Source organism: Chroicocephalus ridibundus, chromosome 2, assembly GCF_963924245.1.
Source record: "Chroicocephalus ridibundus chromosome 2, bChrRid1.1, whole genome shotgun sequence".
NCBI lineage: Eukaryota > Metazoa > Chordata > Aves > Charadriiformes > Laridae > Chroicocephalus > Chroicocephalus ridibundus.
The window spans coordinates 94,411,188-94,427,684 of record NC_086285.1 but is presented as its reverse complement, the minus strand read 5'-3'; the positions used below and the strand labels follow the sequence as shown (position 1 = coordinate 94,427,684).

At 38.9% G+C, this 16,497-nt stretch overlaps 1 protein-coding gene across 11 annotated transcripts in view; it reads left to right on the top strand.

Annotated features, from left to right (window-relative positions):
- The window catches only part of COBL (cordon-bleu WH2 repeat protein), a 164,113-nt gene that overhangs the window by 34,541 nt on the left and 113,075 nt on the right, over nucleotides 1–16,497 (top strand). For 10 of the 11 annotated variants that reach the window (XM_063326237.1, XM_063326238.1, XM_063326240.1 and 7 more), the window contains exon 2: nucleotides 8,962–9,168. In XM_063326237.1, coding sequence (XP_063182307.1) covers nucleotides 8,962–9,168 — 207 coding nt within the window. Of the gene's footprint in view, nucleotides 1–5,126; nucleotides 5,263–8,961; nucleotides 9,169–16,497 lie in introns of those variants that run through there. The other variant, XM_063326243.1, reaches the window with a different exon arrangement.

The following is a 16,497-nucleotide window of genomic DNA, read 5'->3' as shown; positions in this document are numbered from 1 at the left end:
TCTTCTGTATCTGCATATCAGATGAACACAGTTTTAAAGCTCTTTCTTGTTGAAGCAGGTATTGGTAGGAATATTATTCTGTAGTAATGTCAGCGGTTTTCCACTGAAATGCCCACTAGCTTTTAAGCCTATTATAAAACTAGGAATTAGCCAGCACAGTAGATCACATTAGAATTTCACTGGCTGTATATGTTGTTTTTCTCTGATTCTTTCAAAACTGTTCCATCTTCTGTGTCCCTTGTAAACCGACAATAAAGCAAGCACTTTACTGCAGTAGGGCCTTAATCTACAATCTTCAAGCCTCTAGAGAGTGATTCTCAGTAGGTGGTAGTGAGGTTAAAAAGTCTGTGGGCACAAAAATAGAACAGAGTCTGGGATACATTTGCTCAGTAATACAGTGCAAATGCACCTTGAAGTTACATCGTAATAGACGGTGCAAGTCACCACAGGAGAGTTTATAAATCAGTGTCGCTAAGCAATAAACTTTTATATCTGTTTATTTAAATAGCCCTATTGAAAGTGGTTGTTGATAAGCGATTAAGAAAGGACAACCACACTGAAATATGTACAGCACCTATAACTTCAGGGGACATACCATACGGCACGAATATTTCTGGGCTAGCTTCAGGCTTGCGTAATCATATCTTTAGTCATTGACCCCTCTAGAAACAAATTATCTTCTCATTGCTTTCGTGGTTTGCTATTAGTAAACATGAGGAAGACTAATGTAATTATTGTGTGTTAATAAAACCTATTCCAACTAATAAGTTATGTTTCCAGACCTAAGAGCATTACTAGAGAGTGCAGCATGGAGTTGTGGCACCAGGCACAGACAGGTGCCACAGTGAGAGCTGTAGTGTCCTCACAAAAACACAGCTGATGGGTAGGAGAGTAAGTGCATTTAAAGGGTGCGTGTTTGCCCACAACATGCAGAGGACACAATGCCAGCAGTGATTCCAGCCTGCTTAGAAATAGTCTTGGCTTTGTTTTCATGCCAGTGTTTTCCCACAGGTGAGCACGGTTAGTAAGAATCCAGTTAGCCAACATGAACCTGACTATAACTTCATGAATAGGGCTAAGAAATCTCGCTAGTTGTCTCACCAGTTAATGATATTTTAACCTTGTGGTTTTCGCAGTTCAGCCACAGGATTTTCCATCTGCAGGGAACTCTATGTGCAGCGGCAGTCTGCATGGTTGTAGCCACCTGTCTGCTAAGCTGAGCATCCTTAAAACACCTCAGTGAAGATTTCGGAGCACTGAGAGCAGAACAGAGTGCCCTGGCAGCAGGGTTATTCTCTCTAAGTATGTTTGGGATGTTAGCATGGACACCTTTACACCTTTCCCGCCCCCCCCCCCCCCCCCAACCAGTGCCATTGTGCTTAAGCATCAGTAAAATGCCTGATTTAGTCACAGGTGACGGAACTGGATAGCATTTCAGATGAGCATGAGCAACATGATGTTTCCCCTAGTGTTTTCTTTCTTATTATCATTATTATGTCTGCTTGGAGTGGAATGAGACTAAATGTGTCCTAAAGCCTAAATATGTATTGCCTTTATCACTGTTTTGGTTCATCTGAGTCTTCTCCTGTGGCAGATGTCATTGTGAAAGGAGCAAGGTTTCACCATCCCTACGGAGCGTGCTATTTTTCTACTTTCGCTTTTCTAGACCATATTTTTTTTAAAGGTGAGGTTTGTTAACCCAACCTCCAGTATGAATTCTTAGTGGGGTTTTGTTTTGATCACATCTTCCAAGGTGAAGAGTTAAAACTGTTGCTGTATCTCTGACTCAGAGATGTGATAGTACTGGAGTTTAGATTGCAGGAATTTAACATTCCAAAGTAGAGTAACTCACCTATGCTTTCTTGCCTTTAACCACAAAAGACTTCTGTTATCATGTGTTTCAGCAGATGAGGCAAATAATTACATAACATTAGCTGCTCTCCCATTTCATTCCTCTTTACTTTATGTGCAACCTGATGGAGTTGCACACGATGGCACCAGCTCTTAGTGTGGTCTTTGCCACACACGGAACATGTGGGTGGTATCTCAAAAGTCCTGTGATAGAGCTATTAGGCCAGATCTTGCAGTGCTTATTCAGGCGGTGTTTTCATTAATAGCAGCAGGCATCTACCCAAATCCTGGGATTTGGCTGCTTTTTAAAAGGTTTTCGCTAGGGCTTGTGTTTTATTTTGTTTTGGGAACTGATACAGGTAGATCTGTTAGGCTCTCTAGTGCTACTGTGGTTAATAGGTGTAGAAGTGTTTGTAGGTTGCAGCGTTATTCCTTGATCAGTTAAAGCCTCCCCCACGTACAGCTCTGTCCTTGCTTTCAGTGTAAGTGAGGGCTCTCTGAAGTATGAGTGAGGTGAATTGCATGGCCCGTGGACTACAGGAAATCAGGTTAGTGTGCTTCTGGCTTCTTCGGGCCCTAAAAAACAACGGGTCTTGTCACGAAACTGATATGGGATCTGCTTTGTACCGGATCTTGAGGGAGAGCCTCAGTGACTAGAATGAGGGTTAGGCTTTTATTGGAAGGTAATGCACTCTTAATCAAAACCGTGGGTAATGTATAAAAAAAGTGTATTTGAGCATACCCGCCATAGGCTAACAAATCATTTGGCATTCCTGCCAGAGGATGAGCTCTCAATAATTCAGCTACGTAGTGTCAGTGCAGGAGTCCGAGTCCTGGCCAGACGGAAGCCAGTTTTCTCTAGTTTGGTAGCTGGGCAATGCTTCACAAGCAGCCGAGTGGCCAGGTCTGTGCCGTGTGTTGGGTCGCATCTCGGCCTCCCATGAAATGGGTCAGATCTGGGGAGATGTCCCTGATAGCAAGTTTTATAACAGTGAGTCCTATTGAAATGAGAGATATAACGTTAGGAACTACTTCCATTAGCCTGTATTGTCTCACCTTGACTTCTGTTTATTTTTCTTTTCTTTCATCCTTGGGCAATCATGGTCGTATACTTCCATCCCTGTTTCCCCTTCTACAAATGCTCTCATTCAGTTTGCTTCTGGACTTCTTTTTTTTTTTTTCTTTTCTTTCTGACATTAAAATTTTATTTTTAAAATGTGTAAAGCTGTAGGGTTTCTCATCAGTAGAATCAAATGTAAGATCAAAAATATAATTAAGTAACTTTCATTTCTTTGCCAAAAACAAATTATTTTTTCTTGCCTATTTTGAGTGACTTTATCATGCCCACAAGGGAATAATTTTCATCATGTCTGTCAGCGTGATCCTGTCAAGGGATGATCTTTTAAAAGTAATATGAAAATCAAATAAATGCTTGAAAAGATCTTAGTGTATGCTGAAGATTTCGGCTGTTTACAAGTGTAATATTAGAAGTGTTAGGAAATGTTGTAAAATGATACTGGAAATAAGTTACTGTGAGAGTAGTATATTTTAGACCTGTAACTTACTACGTGTGAGACATTTAAAGGTGTAAGTTACCTGTGTTGCACATACTTACAATGAATCAGTATATTTTGCCTGTGATAGATTACATAAACTTTAGAATGTTCTTGATTTATTTTTTTTCTTATTCTCCGTCCTCTCCCTCCAAATAAAGAGCAGAACAAAAGCTCAGTTTAGTTGGTTATTTTAAGTATTTTGGATGGTAAAGTGGAATGGAGCTCTAGTTTACAGTGTGAAGCTGTCTGGATGAACTCCTGCCTAGTAGTTATGGACATTATCACGTTCTCCTCGTTTCCTTTCTCCATCTCTGTGGGATTTGTTTAACTTCTGTTTTCCATTTTCAGAATTCTTGAGGTGACTTTATGTTGATGCTTATCTGTTTGTATTTCTTTTACATTTGTGATGTGTTATAATTTTTCTGAGCTGCTGCGTTGAGAAGCTGGAAGGATTTTACTTATGAAGAGGAAACTTGGCATGCTATTAGTTCTGTTATAGTGAGTTTCTTTTTCCAGCCTGTGATCTGGGGTTGTTTTTTGTTTGTTGGGTTTTTTTGGTGTGGGTGGTTTTTTTTTGTTTTGTTTTGTTTTTTTGTTTTGTTTTTTTGGTTTTTTTTCGTTTTTTTTTTTTTTTTTTTTGCTTTGCCACAATCAATGAAAAGAGGAATGTTCTCTGAAGGATATCTGCTTCATGGGCTAGATCACTAGGCAGGAGTGACTTCTGCCATGTTGTTTGCATCTTGATAGTTTGGAGTATGAGGTGTGCCTCAGGGCTGGGTTTCTAGCTTTGCTGTGCAAGTTACCAGAGAGAGAGAGAGCCAGAAGGTACTCATCTGCTTTTTTTCCTCAAATGGCGATGTACATAGATTTCCCCTCAAAAGACTTGTAGGAGTGCAATCACCTGAAAGTGGAGAACATTTACTTCATTGCCTCCTGTTTTCCACCTAGGAGACCCTGTGTTTGCGTACTGCCCTCATCGCTGAGCACTCTCACGTTGGTTTAGTCCTCCTAATTATGAGATGGGGTGCAAACGAATGTCACAGAGAAACCCTCTGCAACTGTTCCAGCCTTGTGCATTGACAAGATTGCAAATTGGCTCGACTGGGTTAGAGGTCCTGTGCTAGTTGTTCACTATATCAAAAATGAATGTTGCCATAGTTCTGCTATGTTGAGGGCTGGTTGTTTTTTAGGTTTGGTTTGGTTGGAGTTTGTTGTTGTTGGGATTTTTTTTGTGTTTTGTTTTTGGGGGTTTTTTGGGGGTTTTTTTTTGGTTTGTTTTGGGTTTGGTGTTTTTTTTTTTTAATGAATGGTTAGAGAATTGGCATAGAAAGGATGAGATTCTACGAACAGGTGTAGTATGGAGCTCTTGCCAAATTCCTGCTGATATCCATGGGGTGAAGTGTGCCCAGTACTTGATAAGTTGCTTTTGCCTTACAGGGCAGAGGGGGTTCCAGATTTTCTTGGGCATGGAGGAAATGTGTAGGATCCCTCCATTTTTATTTTTTCTGTTGGTGTTAGATCTTACCTGAAGACCGACAATCTCTCCGTAGCATTGCCATGAGGGCAGAGCTCCCAGAACCACTTCTATTTGAAACAGAGATCATGCTTTTTCAGCATAGGATGTAAAGTCCAGGTTGCATCCTATTGCTTGGTAGTTACATATTAATAAAGTGTAGGTCCAAAGGGCTTGCGTTACCTTGTCTTGAAGTTTTTAGTGTGGCGAAACTTTTCTTTGTTTCTGTTGCATTTGTTCTGTGCGCTGTACTGCAGAAGTGCTCGTCTTGTTGGTCCGTTTGCTGCTTGTTTTTCCTTTTCCGTTCTGGGAAGCCTGATGCTGTTACTGAGAACAGTGCTGGTAGGTTATTTATGTATTCTGCCTAATTATTCCATGCCTATATAAATTTTTTCTGTTTACAGTAGTGAGGTGGACTATTTCAAGCCTTGGTAAAAAAGCACAGTACGCTTGTGTATTAAAATCAGCTGCTTTAGTCTGTCTCCTTATCAAGGGCTGGATCACAGCATTCATGTAACTGTGAGTGAATCATGGGTTTGAAGCGTTCCTGCTTGTAATTTCATCCGCACACTAGGGGTAGGGGGGCTCAACGAATATCTGAGTACTGAACACAGTGAAAGATGCTTGTGGCAAAAAAAAATTGCAGTTTAGCTAAATTTAGTTTGAATTTAGCTGATACTAAAGAACAGTATGCAACTTTTTTGTAGCATGCTGTGTTTATAGCATGGAAAGTACCCGTGGCTTAAACCAGCCTTTTAAATCATACACTGTCTCTGTGCATTATTTTAGTGGGGAAACAAAAAGGCTTTTATTATGAAGTGCTTTTGTGTTGTCCTTTATAACCATTGTAGCTCTGACAGAGAAAGCTGAATTCTTTTTCTGTTAATAGTATTAACAGGCTTCTCAGTACCTTCTGACTGCAGCTGCTGGAGCCCTTCAAAAAGCAGCTGATTGTGCAGGTCCAAGGTAGAGCTAGAGCTGTGGATTTTGTTCTGCGGTTCATGGAGCTACTTTCTGCTACTGAGATGTTTCAGAAAGTTGGCGAGGCAATGCAAATCTGTGCCACATATCGGTTGTACAAATGTGAATTTTAAAGGGATCTGCTTCCACTGAAGTAGTTTAAAAATGTGTCATTTGGAAAATGTTGAAACCCAGGCATTTAAAGCAGTCGCAGTGTTTCAGGAGAGTGTGTAGTCCCTGTTGTGGAAAAGTTCGTATGAGGTCACCTGAACTGTTGCTAGGTTAGAGAGACTGTAGCGGGAATGTTTTCCCTTTTCCTTTCTCTGGTGTCTCTGAAAGAAACAGACCTGCACTGTCCTTTCTCTGCAAAAGAAGAGGAGGACTGTAGTATCTAAAAGGTCCTGACCTTGTTTTGCATTTCATGGAGGTAAAGTGAACATCACTAGTCAATGTATAGCTGATGCTTTTGCTGGTATGATGCCTGATTTCCTGACACACACACACACACACACCCCACGCAGTGTTGTAAAATGTCTGTAACTGCAGAATTGGCTGTAAAGAGTACTTAAAAAGTGACCAAATAAAACATGCACTCCCATTTTGGAGCTATAAATTGGTATTAAAGGTGTCTGACTTTGTCTGTTCCTTCAGAAAACCAGATGCAGCTTTATGTTATTCTAGGGAACAAACGTGTGCAGCACGCTCCCAATTTACTTCCACCTCCTTCATCAGCTTCAAAACTCAGTCGTTCTTCACTTCTCCCCTGAAGTTTCAAGTCTCTTTAGTTTCAGCTGGTTTCAGTTTCATGTTTATTTTATTTTCTTGTTTTATTGTTTTATTTCTTCTCTGCTCCCTGTGAGATCTGGAATTTACAAGTCCAGGTAAATCATAATTTAAAAAAAAAATAGTTCTGCTAGGCTCATGACACTTGCTTGCTTCTTTTCTTCCCACTCCCTCTGGTATTTTGTATTGGAGATTGTCCCCTACATTGTAGGACAAGCTTTAAAAAATCAAAATAAAAGCTTGTTTTAAAAAACAAGTTGATGTGAATCTCTGTAGCTACTTATATTGATGCAGCTGACGTTATGGAGGGCAAGAATTACATCATTTGTAAATTGATCTGATATCCTTAAATGTTGCACCACGTGATTGTAAAGCTACGTTGGTGTGATCTGAATTTATGCAAAATTCCCATGTCTCTCACCACCTGCTTACAAATAACAACTGTAGCCAAATGTGACGAGATCTGAGCAGAAGATTAATCCCAATTTCTTTTTTTTATCTTTTATAGACAAGTAAATAAATTAAGAGTTTGGTTCATGGACATAAAGAAAGTCAAGGTAGTTTGACAGACAATAAAACCTTGAACTTTTTATCATCACCTCCATGGTGAGTGTAGGAGCTGCAAGTTGGTGACTGATGACTGCATGACTCGTTGGGTGTATATAGGATAAAAAGGGAGTGTTTGTGGGAAATTTCCCATGGAAGAGAAATTGCTGTATGCTAATAAACATGGCAGGAGCTCTCCCTGTGTATTTGTAGAGAATGCTATTTGTTATACGCACAGGAAATGAAATGAAGTATCTGCATCACCACTAATTTTATAGTGTCCTGCAGTGGTCTTACTGAAATGTGCATTTTCAGAGTAGTGTAGTGATATTTTTGCAATTGGAGACATGTCATAGAAATTGTCAGTCAAATGCAAATACTGATTAAAAAATGTAGAGGATTTGGATTGTTTCTGAACTCTTCTTTTTTGTGATGTGATGTAGCTCTTACTTTTTCCTCTGCCAGGAGCTTACATTGGTAACCAAAACTGTATGTTTAGTCTTTTTATCCATGAGAATACACAGTGTCTCTAATTAAAGAAAGTTTGGTTTGGTATTAGTCCGGTTCAGTTTTTTAATTATTTTTTTTTTCCCTGAACACAGTTTTGCCCTTGGCTGATTCAACCATTAAGCTTTGCAGGCTTTTAAGTGTTAGAGTGCTTTTTCTGTGCTTTTCACTTCTGGACCTCTGTTTATGTTGTTCGCAGGGTGAAAATGATGTGTAGAATCATAATCTCTTCTCTTCCTGCACCCTAAAACCAGTCAAATTAAAAAATTCAGGCAGTAAGCCTGGGTAATAATTTCTTAGTAAATATTTCACCGCTTTTTCCATCTGTTACACTAAAATCTGACTTAAACTAGGCATAAATCTAGTCAGAAGAGGTCACTGGGATATTAATCATGAGAATTAATCCTCTTAGACGTGTGCTTGGTATGAGGCCAGCTATTCAGAAGTTTAACAGCGCACATATGTTGCTTATCTGTCTGGCAGCTTGCCAATGAAGTAAACTTTGAGTTTGTGGTGGTTTTATATCTCTGTAAAGTACACTGCTTGTGTGGTGCAAGTTGGTGCAGCTTTTCTGTATGTCAGCTATGGAGCATAGCCTTCTACTGAAGAATGAGTTCTCTTCAGGGTGCTTTCAAAGAGACATAGTCTCTTAGCGTTGCATGGTAAGAAGTGGTATCATTCATGGTTGACCTTTTCATGGTGCTTCCCTGTGAAGTATGATGAGCCAAGTTTAATACTACTTACTCAGAGCAGAGGAAGAGACAGTATCTCGAGTAATACTGCGGAACCCAAATACAGCTGAATGAAATCTCACCCTGCCTCCGCTCCTGCCATGCTGACTTGGAGGAAATGTTCGTTTACCTAAATACAACTCTTTCTTGAGTCAGATCTGGACTGGAGCCAACATTTCTGTTTCACTCTTCATAAAAGCATGCTTCATACTTGATAAAATAATGATTATTTCATATCCTAATTATGGAACTGATTCATCCCCTGGGGCGTGGAAAGCAAACAGCAGGAGTGAGAGTGAGTGCATCATCTAATAAGTTAGCATGTTTTTAGGGGGGAGATAAAAATAAAATGCAACTCCATTGAAAAGTTTCATGATAAACAAAAATGGTTTGCATTGGAGGAAATTTTTAGAACAATCTGAGATTATGGCTGGAAGAACATCTTTTCTTATTAACATGTTTATACTTCGCTCGCAAGAAATTATTAATTTTCTTCTTGCCTTTATTTCTCAAGGAGAAGAATGAAAGCTCGTGCTCCTCCTCCACCAAATCAACCTTCTGCAATAAGTAGAATTCACAGTGAGGAAAAGTCACCTGCAGAGACAGCTGTAACTTCTGATCAGAGCCTTGTGAGCATGAAGGAGAACATGATAAACAGATCGGTGGACTTCACAGTCATTTTACCCAGCGGGGTGGAGCAGAAGAGCACAGTACAAGGAAGGTAAGGCTTTGATTAGCTCCTGCTTTCTGGAGCTCTCCATTCCCAGTGGAATACTTGCTGATACTAATGTCTCCCTTTCTGAGTTGATGGGATTTCTCTGACAAGCTTCTCTCTGCATTTTAGGCAGCTGTTGTACCAGAGAGTCCTGAAAACCATGTATAAAAGACCCTTTCTGCTGGGGCAGGAAGGATTTAGCAGCTATTGTGTCACTGTTTTCCCCATGGATCACCCTCAGAATGTGTATCGATCCATCTCTTCTATGTAGTGTCACAGGGCTAGTCTTAGATTGTATCACATCTCGTAGTACAGAGGGGTTTTGGTGTAGTGGAAGTAGGTGCTGCTGGCATACAGCAATCCTGACAGTGTGCCTGTCTGGAGTCATGCCAAGAAGCAAGCTCAGAAGATGAATGATTCATCACGTGTAGAGATCCTGCCTTCACAAATACATTGTGATTGTGTAGACATCAAATACATTGTAACTGTGTAGACAGCAAAGCATCTGCTGGTATTTTCTAGAAGAAATAGAAGCCTTATATAGAAAGAAGCCTTTTCTATATAAAAGCTTATTGTTTTTTCCACGGGAAGAGCGAGAGAGGTTCTCCTTGTCACTGGGTACAATCAAGGACAAATTGTATTGAAAAGGCAGTTTTGAGAATAATTTTCTTCACCATGGGAGCTCTTCCTTCTCCTCAATATCTCTGCAAGAACTGTTTTGAAAGAGAGAAACTCATTACTCTAAGAAAGAACTTGGAAGAGTTTTAACAATGTCTTCAATACTATGATGAAACTGTACCAAACCATGGTGTGGTTGGCGGCAGTCAAGAAACCTTAGAAAGTGGTAGTACCACATTAGGAGGATCATAAAATCATAGAATGGTTTGGGTTGGAAGGGACCTTAGAGATCATCTAGTTCCAACCCCCCTGCCATGGGCAGGGACACCTCCCACTAGACCATGATATGTAGATGCCTGTTGATGTGCTTATTTTACATTTGGAGTTTGCAGTAGTTAGTCTGCATTCCTGTAAAACTACTCTTCTTGGTCATATATTAGTCTATTTTGACAGTTTGTCTGTTAGTGTATTTTGATGGCTGTTAGTGTATTTTGAGGAGGATGCGTACAGCAGCTCGTAGTGTCTTCTTGTGGAAGTGGTTTCTTGTAGAAATTAGTGTTCGCTTATTCACTCTCAGGAGACTAGTGGAACTTGTGTGGGTCAGAACCAAAGCCAGAGCGGTGTTAAAGGTTTTAAAGGAAAGCAGTGCTTATCAGAACTCTCAAATTATATGTTTAGTGACCAAGTTTTTATAGGGAGATTTGGGCTTAATGAGAGAAAGACAAGAACAGGGGCCTGGAAAGTAGAATAGGGCATGAAACTCACTGGCCCTTAGATCCCAAAGAAAGCTGATATTTCATTGGCAAATGCAAGCCATCTGGGAGCCAACAAGAGGCTAATCTTCATGTAGCATTTTGTATGGAGAGATACATAATTGCCATGCAGCTAGAAAAGATTTTCTTTTCCTTAAAAAATCCCACCCCAAAACAAACGCTCCAAGAGCACTGCAAGAGTGGTGTTTTAATGAGACCTTTTGAAGAACATACAAGTTACAGGAGCAGAGAACAAATGAAAAATCCCGATACAGTAAACTTTCTGGCTCTCACGCAGGTGTTTATCACTACCATTGCTATCATGTACACTGAGGCTGAGTATTTTTATTGTTAGTGTCCTTAGTTTGGGGATTGAAACCTGAAAGAAATGTTGAAAATTAAACCTTAGACGTTTGTCGGGTTATTTACGTTGTCTATGTTAAGCACTCTAATCAACCAAAATGTTCTCTTAATAGTTCAGTGAAGGTGCCCAGTTCTCTCCATTGGCTGCATCACAGGTCTAGGCCCCTGAGTTAGGCAGCAATTAAATTCCTGCTTGTGCTAATCTGCTCATCTGAGTTTCACCAGTGCCTGACGTAGGTAATAGGTGTTCTCTCTCAGCACTGTCTTGAGCACTTGGAGTGGAGAGTTGGTGACGAATAGCAGGCACTGATAGCCAGCTGTGGGAGGTGGAAGATGATGGAAACTGAGGAGGGGAGTAAATCATCCTAACAAGTTATGAAATAAGAAAAGCATACCCTCTAATGAGCCCTGTATTGCAGTGGCATCACTCTATGAACAGACCTCCTGTGTGCTGCTGTTCTTTCTAACCACTGAAAGATGAAATTTTCTGTACGTTAACACTGGTTACATTTTTAGGGATGTGGAATAAAAGAAAAAAAAAGTCAAAAGCATCTGAAATTTTTAGGGGATGGACTGTCTTAAGTCTCCAGGTTTGGGTGAAAGACCAGGTTTTTTTGTCTTTTTGCATTGTTTTTACATTGTAAACTGGACAGCTACAAAAGTACAGTGATACTCAGAGGTAAACATTTAATGATGAAGATACTGGATGAAAAAAGAATGTGTTTCATTTAGTTTGAAACAAGTATGAGAGCCAATGCAGATGATAAATTCTTTTCCCTGTTCACCCTTTTTATCTGTGGTGATATCATGGAAGGACATTTGCGACAAATTCTGCTGTTGTTTATACTGCAATAAATCTTCAGTATTTTTGTTGCCATCATTAAAACTGCATTCTGCAAAATCTGCTTCTTGGTACCCTGGGGAAATAGTTTTTCTGTTGCAAAAAAATTTGCAAAACCTTGCCCTGGGCATCATCGTAATGAAAAATGATTCTGTAATTTCAGAAAAGCAGTTCACAGAGCCATGAAGTACACTAGAGGATGTTTGAAAATACAACTACTGTAGTTAATTATTATCACTTAAGGTTATTATAAATGAACCAAGTTAAAAGTCAAAGTTATCTCTTTCAAATTGTTCATTGTATGTAAGCAAAGCAGCATGTTGTTAATTTTACTTTGTTCTCTATAAAGAAAGTTCCTATAAATATCAGCAAGAAGGCAGAAAATTCTCATTAAATTCTCGTGAAAGATAGTTCAAGAAAAAAAGAAAGTGTCTGCTATTTAAAGATATTTTATTGGAATATGGAAATTTTAGGCAGATTTATTTAGAAGAGTTAACTCAAGCTGACAGTCTCTCTTTAAGAGTTTATTGCCATCTTGTAACACACAATTTATTCTAGATTTTGGAAATACATATTGCAGATTTTAGGACAGTTAAGTCCCTAAGAATAGGATTAAAAAACAGGTTGGTTTTTTTAAAAAATAATTGGTCCCTGTGAACTCTACTGTAAAACATGTAAAATATTAATGAAAAACTGTTAGCCTTCTGCCCCCGAAAAGAATTATAAAATATGTTGCACTGGCCACTTACACATTTTATGCATATAGATCTATAGCAGATCCACACAAACTGTAGGCCTGGCAGAAGCGATGGCTAGATATTTAGAAAGAAAATAAGGTGAAAATCTCATAAGATTTAACAGAAACTTTTTCCGAATGTGTTTCTCACAGGTAATACTTCTAATGGGTAACCTGTAAGTAAAGGGATCATACCTCTGTCTCCATTCACACTGTGTGACACTGAGGTGGACTTCCCAATTAACACAAATACAGACGTTTAGTGTCAGCATCTTGAGAAGTCAGTAGTATCTGAAGTATAATGCGGAAAAATGAGGATGTTTAAAGCTAAATGATATTTGGTTTGGAGTTGTCAGCACATGGATGTCCAACATGCAGAAGAGTAGACTGGGCAGTTGTTGCTCATGCTGTTGTCTGACATGTTACACGAATTGTCTCATCCATGTGATGCACAGAGAGCAGGATACTAGAACAAATAATAAACTAGCTGAAGCTGTAGTCCCATTCTGCAGTTACTGGAGGACTGAGCTCAGTACAGAGTATGCATTATATGGAGCATAAAGCTGATGTCATCACAGAAAGAATATTCTCACATAATTCTCGGTGAAAGAGACTTAAGTGATATTAATTGTGGGCTTATAGCTCGACGTACGGAACGATGTCTCAAGAAAGACTGAAGGTGTGAAATCAGGCCAGGTCGGTGAAACATGAAAGAGGTGTTCTTAGAAGAAGATGAACAGTACACATACAGCAAAAGGGTTAAAAATGATCTTAACTAAATTCTAAATAGGGATCAGGTCAAAACTACAGTAGTTCAATGTACGCTTTAAAAAAAAAAATCTTACTAGAATTATTTGCAGAATAATTTATATTGGAAGGGGTCACTGGACCTCACCTGCTGTAACTCACAGCTCAGTGCAGGTCTCTCAAGAGCACGTTCCTCAAGGCTGTCTCCAGGCAAGTTTGAATACCTCCAGGGAGAAGGTTTCTGAACCTCTCGGTACCCCTGTTCCAGGGATTGACCATCCTTGTGGTGAAAAAATGTTTCCTTGTACCTAAATGTGACTTCCTACTTGTCTCTCTGGCTCTGTCACCGTAGGGATTGTTACTTACAGGCAGCAACCCAGTTCTCTGCCTCTTCTTGTGTATCATCTTGATGTTTGTTCTGTGGACTTGCCCAATTATGGAAAATAAGAGCCAAATAAACATAAGCAAAATAAGAAAATAAATAGAAAGCATTGGTGAATATTGGTTTAACGTGCTTCCTGTACTTCTGGTTGTCTAGGAAAACTTATAATCTTTTCATGAAGTGCCTGCTGTGCTTTGGAACATGAGAAAATAATAATGACTAATGCTATTTTATGTTTTAAATGCAAATAGTGAAAGTGTCAGAGACTTCAGGTCACCCCCCCCTTCACTACTGTTTTTCTTTTCCAGTCAATTGTCCCTTTAGATTCCTAATGTGTGTTTGACATTGACCATAAGAAAGAAGATTCTTTACTCCATTTTGAGATTTTTTTATGGACATTTGTAGCTTGAAACTAGAAAGTAATAGGGAAGTCAATGTCATTTGATAGAGTACAACTTTATCCTAAACGTTTATTTCCCAGATGTACCAGGCTGTGTTTTAAAATGGATTTTGCTGTGATCCAATGAGATTAGGTCAAGCCACACCTAAACCAACTCCATTGTTCTCTGCCTCTTAAACAGTAGACGTATTTGCTGCATTTTACGGGTGAACAACAGGACACACGGTTTGACATGCTCAAATTCAATCAGGACTTCAGCCTGATAAATATTGCTGACAAAATAGTTATTCTTTACTGGCCAGAAGTGGTGGTAAATGTCAAACAGCTTAGTAATAGAATATCAGGACAGAGACAGGACCATCTTATCTGAATCTTACATTGGGTTCATCCTCCAGTTTAATTTCTGTGCTCCAGTATTTGCTTATCAGTCATTACTGTTTGGTATCTGTTCACTTAGTGTTTGGTTTCTCCACTCAAAATTTCAGCAACATGTTATTAAAATAAGTAAGTAATGTGTTTCTTAGCTGAGTAGTTGGGAAGGCAGGAGACATTTAACTTCTTCATTTCAGCTTTAGACTTAATCATAGAATCATTTACGTTGGAAAAGCTCAAAACCGAAAACAGTATTTGAGGTTCGGCCTCACCGGTGCTGAGTACAGGGGGCTGATCACTTCCTAGATCTGCTGGCCACACTATTTCCTTTATGATCAAATCTGCCTGAATTTCAAAATAGAGCATGCTGTCTACCAGGTCTCAAAAGCAGGTTAAAATAAAGTGCAGATATGTCTGTAACGAGATGGAAGCAAAGGAAGGATTCACTCTTTGCATCTTCCAAGAGCCATATTCCACCCAAGGTTAGCAAGAAAGTTGGTTTAGATTAGTAGATGGCTCAGTACCATTCTCCCACTGCGTTTTTTTTTCTGTGTGTGGTGTATATGTGGAGTTACTTGAAAAAAAATTCCCATTTAATATCAAGCTGAACTGTATTACAGTTTAGAAGGAAAATTTTTCGAGTTGGTGAAATTGAAATCTGATCAGAATAGCTTTATTGCAAGGACTTCCCAGCTCTGTTACTTCTCTGGAAACACATGAATTTTGTTTGAAAAATTCCACTCTTTTTTCTTTCTTTCTTTTTTTCTTTAAGTTTCGTGGAAATTATTTTCCCAAATTTATATTTTGGGAAGAGAATACTATTAACTTTGAAGTTGTTTCAAAAGCTTCAGAGATATTGCTTAATTTGTACTCCTGAATGGTGCAGATGAAGCCTGGGGATGCTTTTTATGGAACAGTTGTGTATTGTGAGCAGTATGACTCAGGATAGGATGTTGCAGACTTTAAGTGTTACATTTAACACACACCTGCTCTGTAATCAACAAAAAGATGAACTCTAATTTGGCTGGATTTTTAAATTATCCATTGTCTGGACAAATTTGTTCAACTTGCATGATTGTCTGCAACTTATTTTCTCAAATGGCTGGTGTGGATTCTAATCTTGTTACAATTGTGGTACTGTTGCTGCTGAACATATTCCATAATTTCAGTGGAAGGTGCATGGAATCATAAACTGTTCTTTTGACAAACGATATTTTTAAATGCTTTTTCAAATACTCTTTTTTTTTAAAGTGTTTTTAATGAAGTAGTTTACATGAGGTAAGATAACTGTCCAAATTCAAATGAATTATCACAATGTTATGCATTACAGAAATATATTAGCGTTCCACTTTAAATAGAAGTGTCTGGCATGTAGAACACCACCTATTGCGGTTCTGCCAGGTTATTTGCTTTTCTCTGAAACAGTAGTAATAAGGCTGAAGGGAAAAAAAAACATGCAAATTTAACTTTAAAAGAAGTATGTCTGTAAACAGACAAGCTGAGATCTGTATCAGGTGGACTGACACTTTGTTAAATGCTCACTGCTGCACAGCATAATGAATACTCATGTAAATATCAGTGTAGGTGGGGTTCTCCTATGGTTTGGACTTAGTAGGTGTAAATGTTTCTGTTGGTTTGTGGCATGTTACATATGAATTAAACATGGTTCTGAAATACAGACATTTGCAACTTGAGGACAGTGCCAGAATAAGTCATCTTGAAATGACCTGATATAGTTTCAATTTAGATACTACATGTTTCTGTTTGTATGCTCTCTGTTAGAAGTTACCACACTGCTCTATTTTTCCGAAGCCTCCCGTACATATTAATGACATCTGTTTTCCTTGTTTGATCTTTAGTCATCATCTTCTCGCTGTGTTCTTCTCTTTTAAATGCGATCATCTATTTCAAATTTTCCACACTTAACACTTTTTCAGCTCACACTGAGTAACTCGGTTAAACTTGAAATAGGTTACTTGAAAGAAGGTCCTTTATCATCCCTTGCATGGGAAGAGCTGTCATCTACATATGTTTTAGTCTTTCGCCTCTTAATAAGGGATCATTCTTGTTTTTCATTTTTGTTGTCTTTCTCTGCCATTAGCTCTCCAGGGTTCTTCACCAACT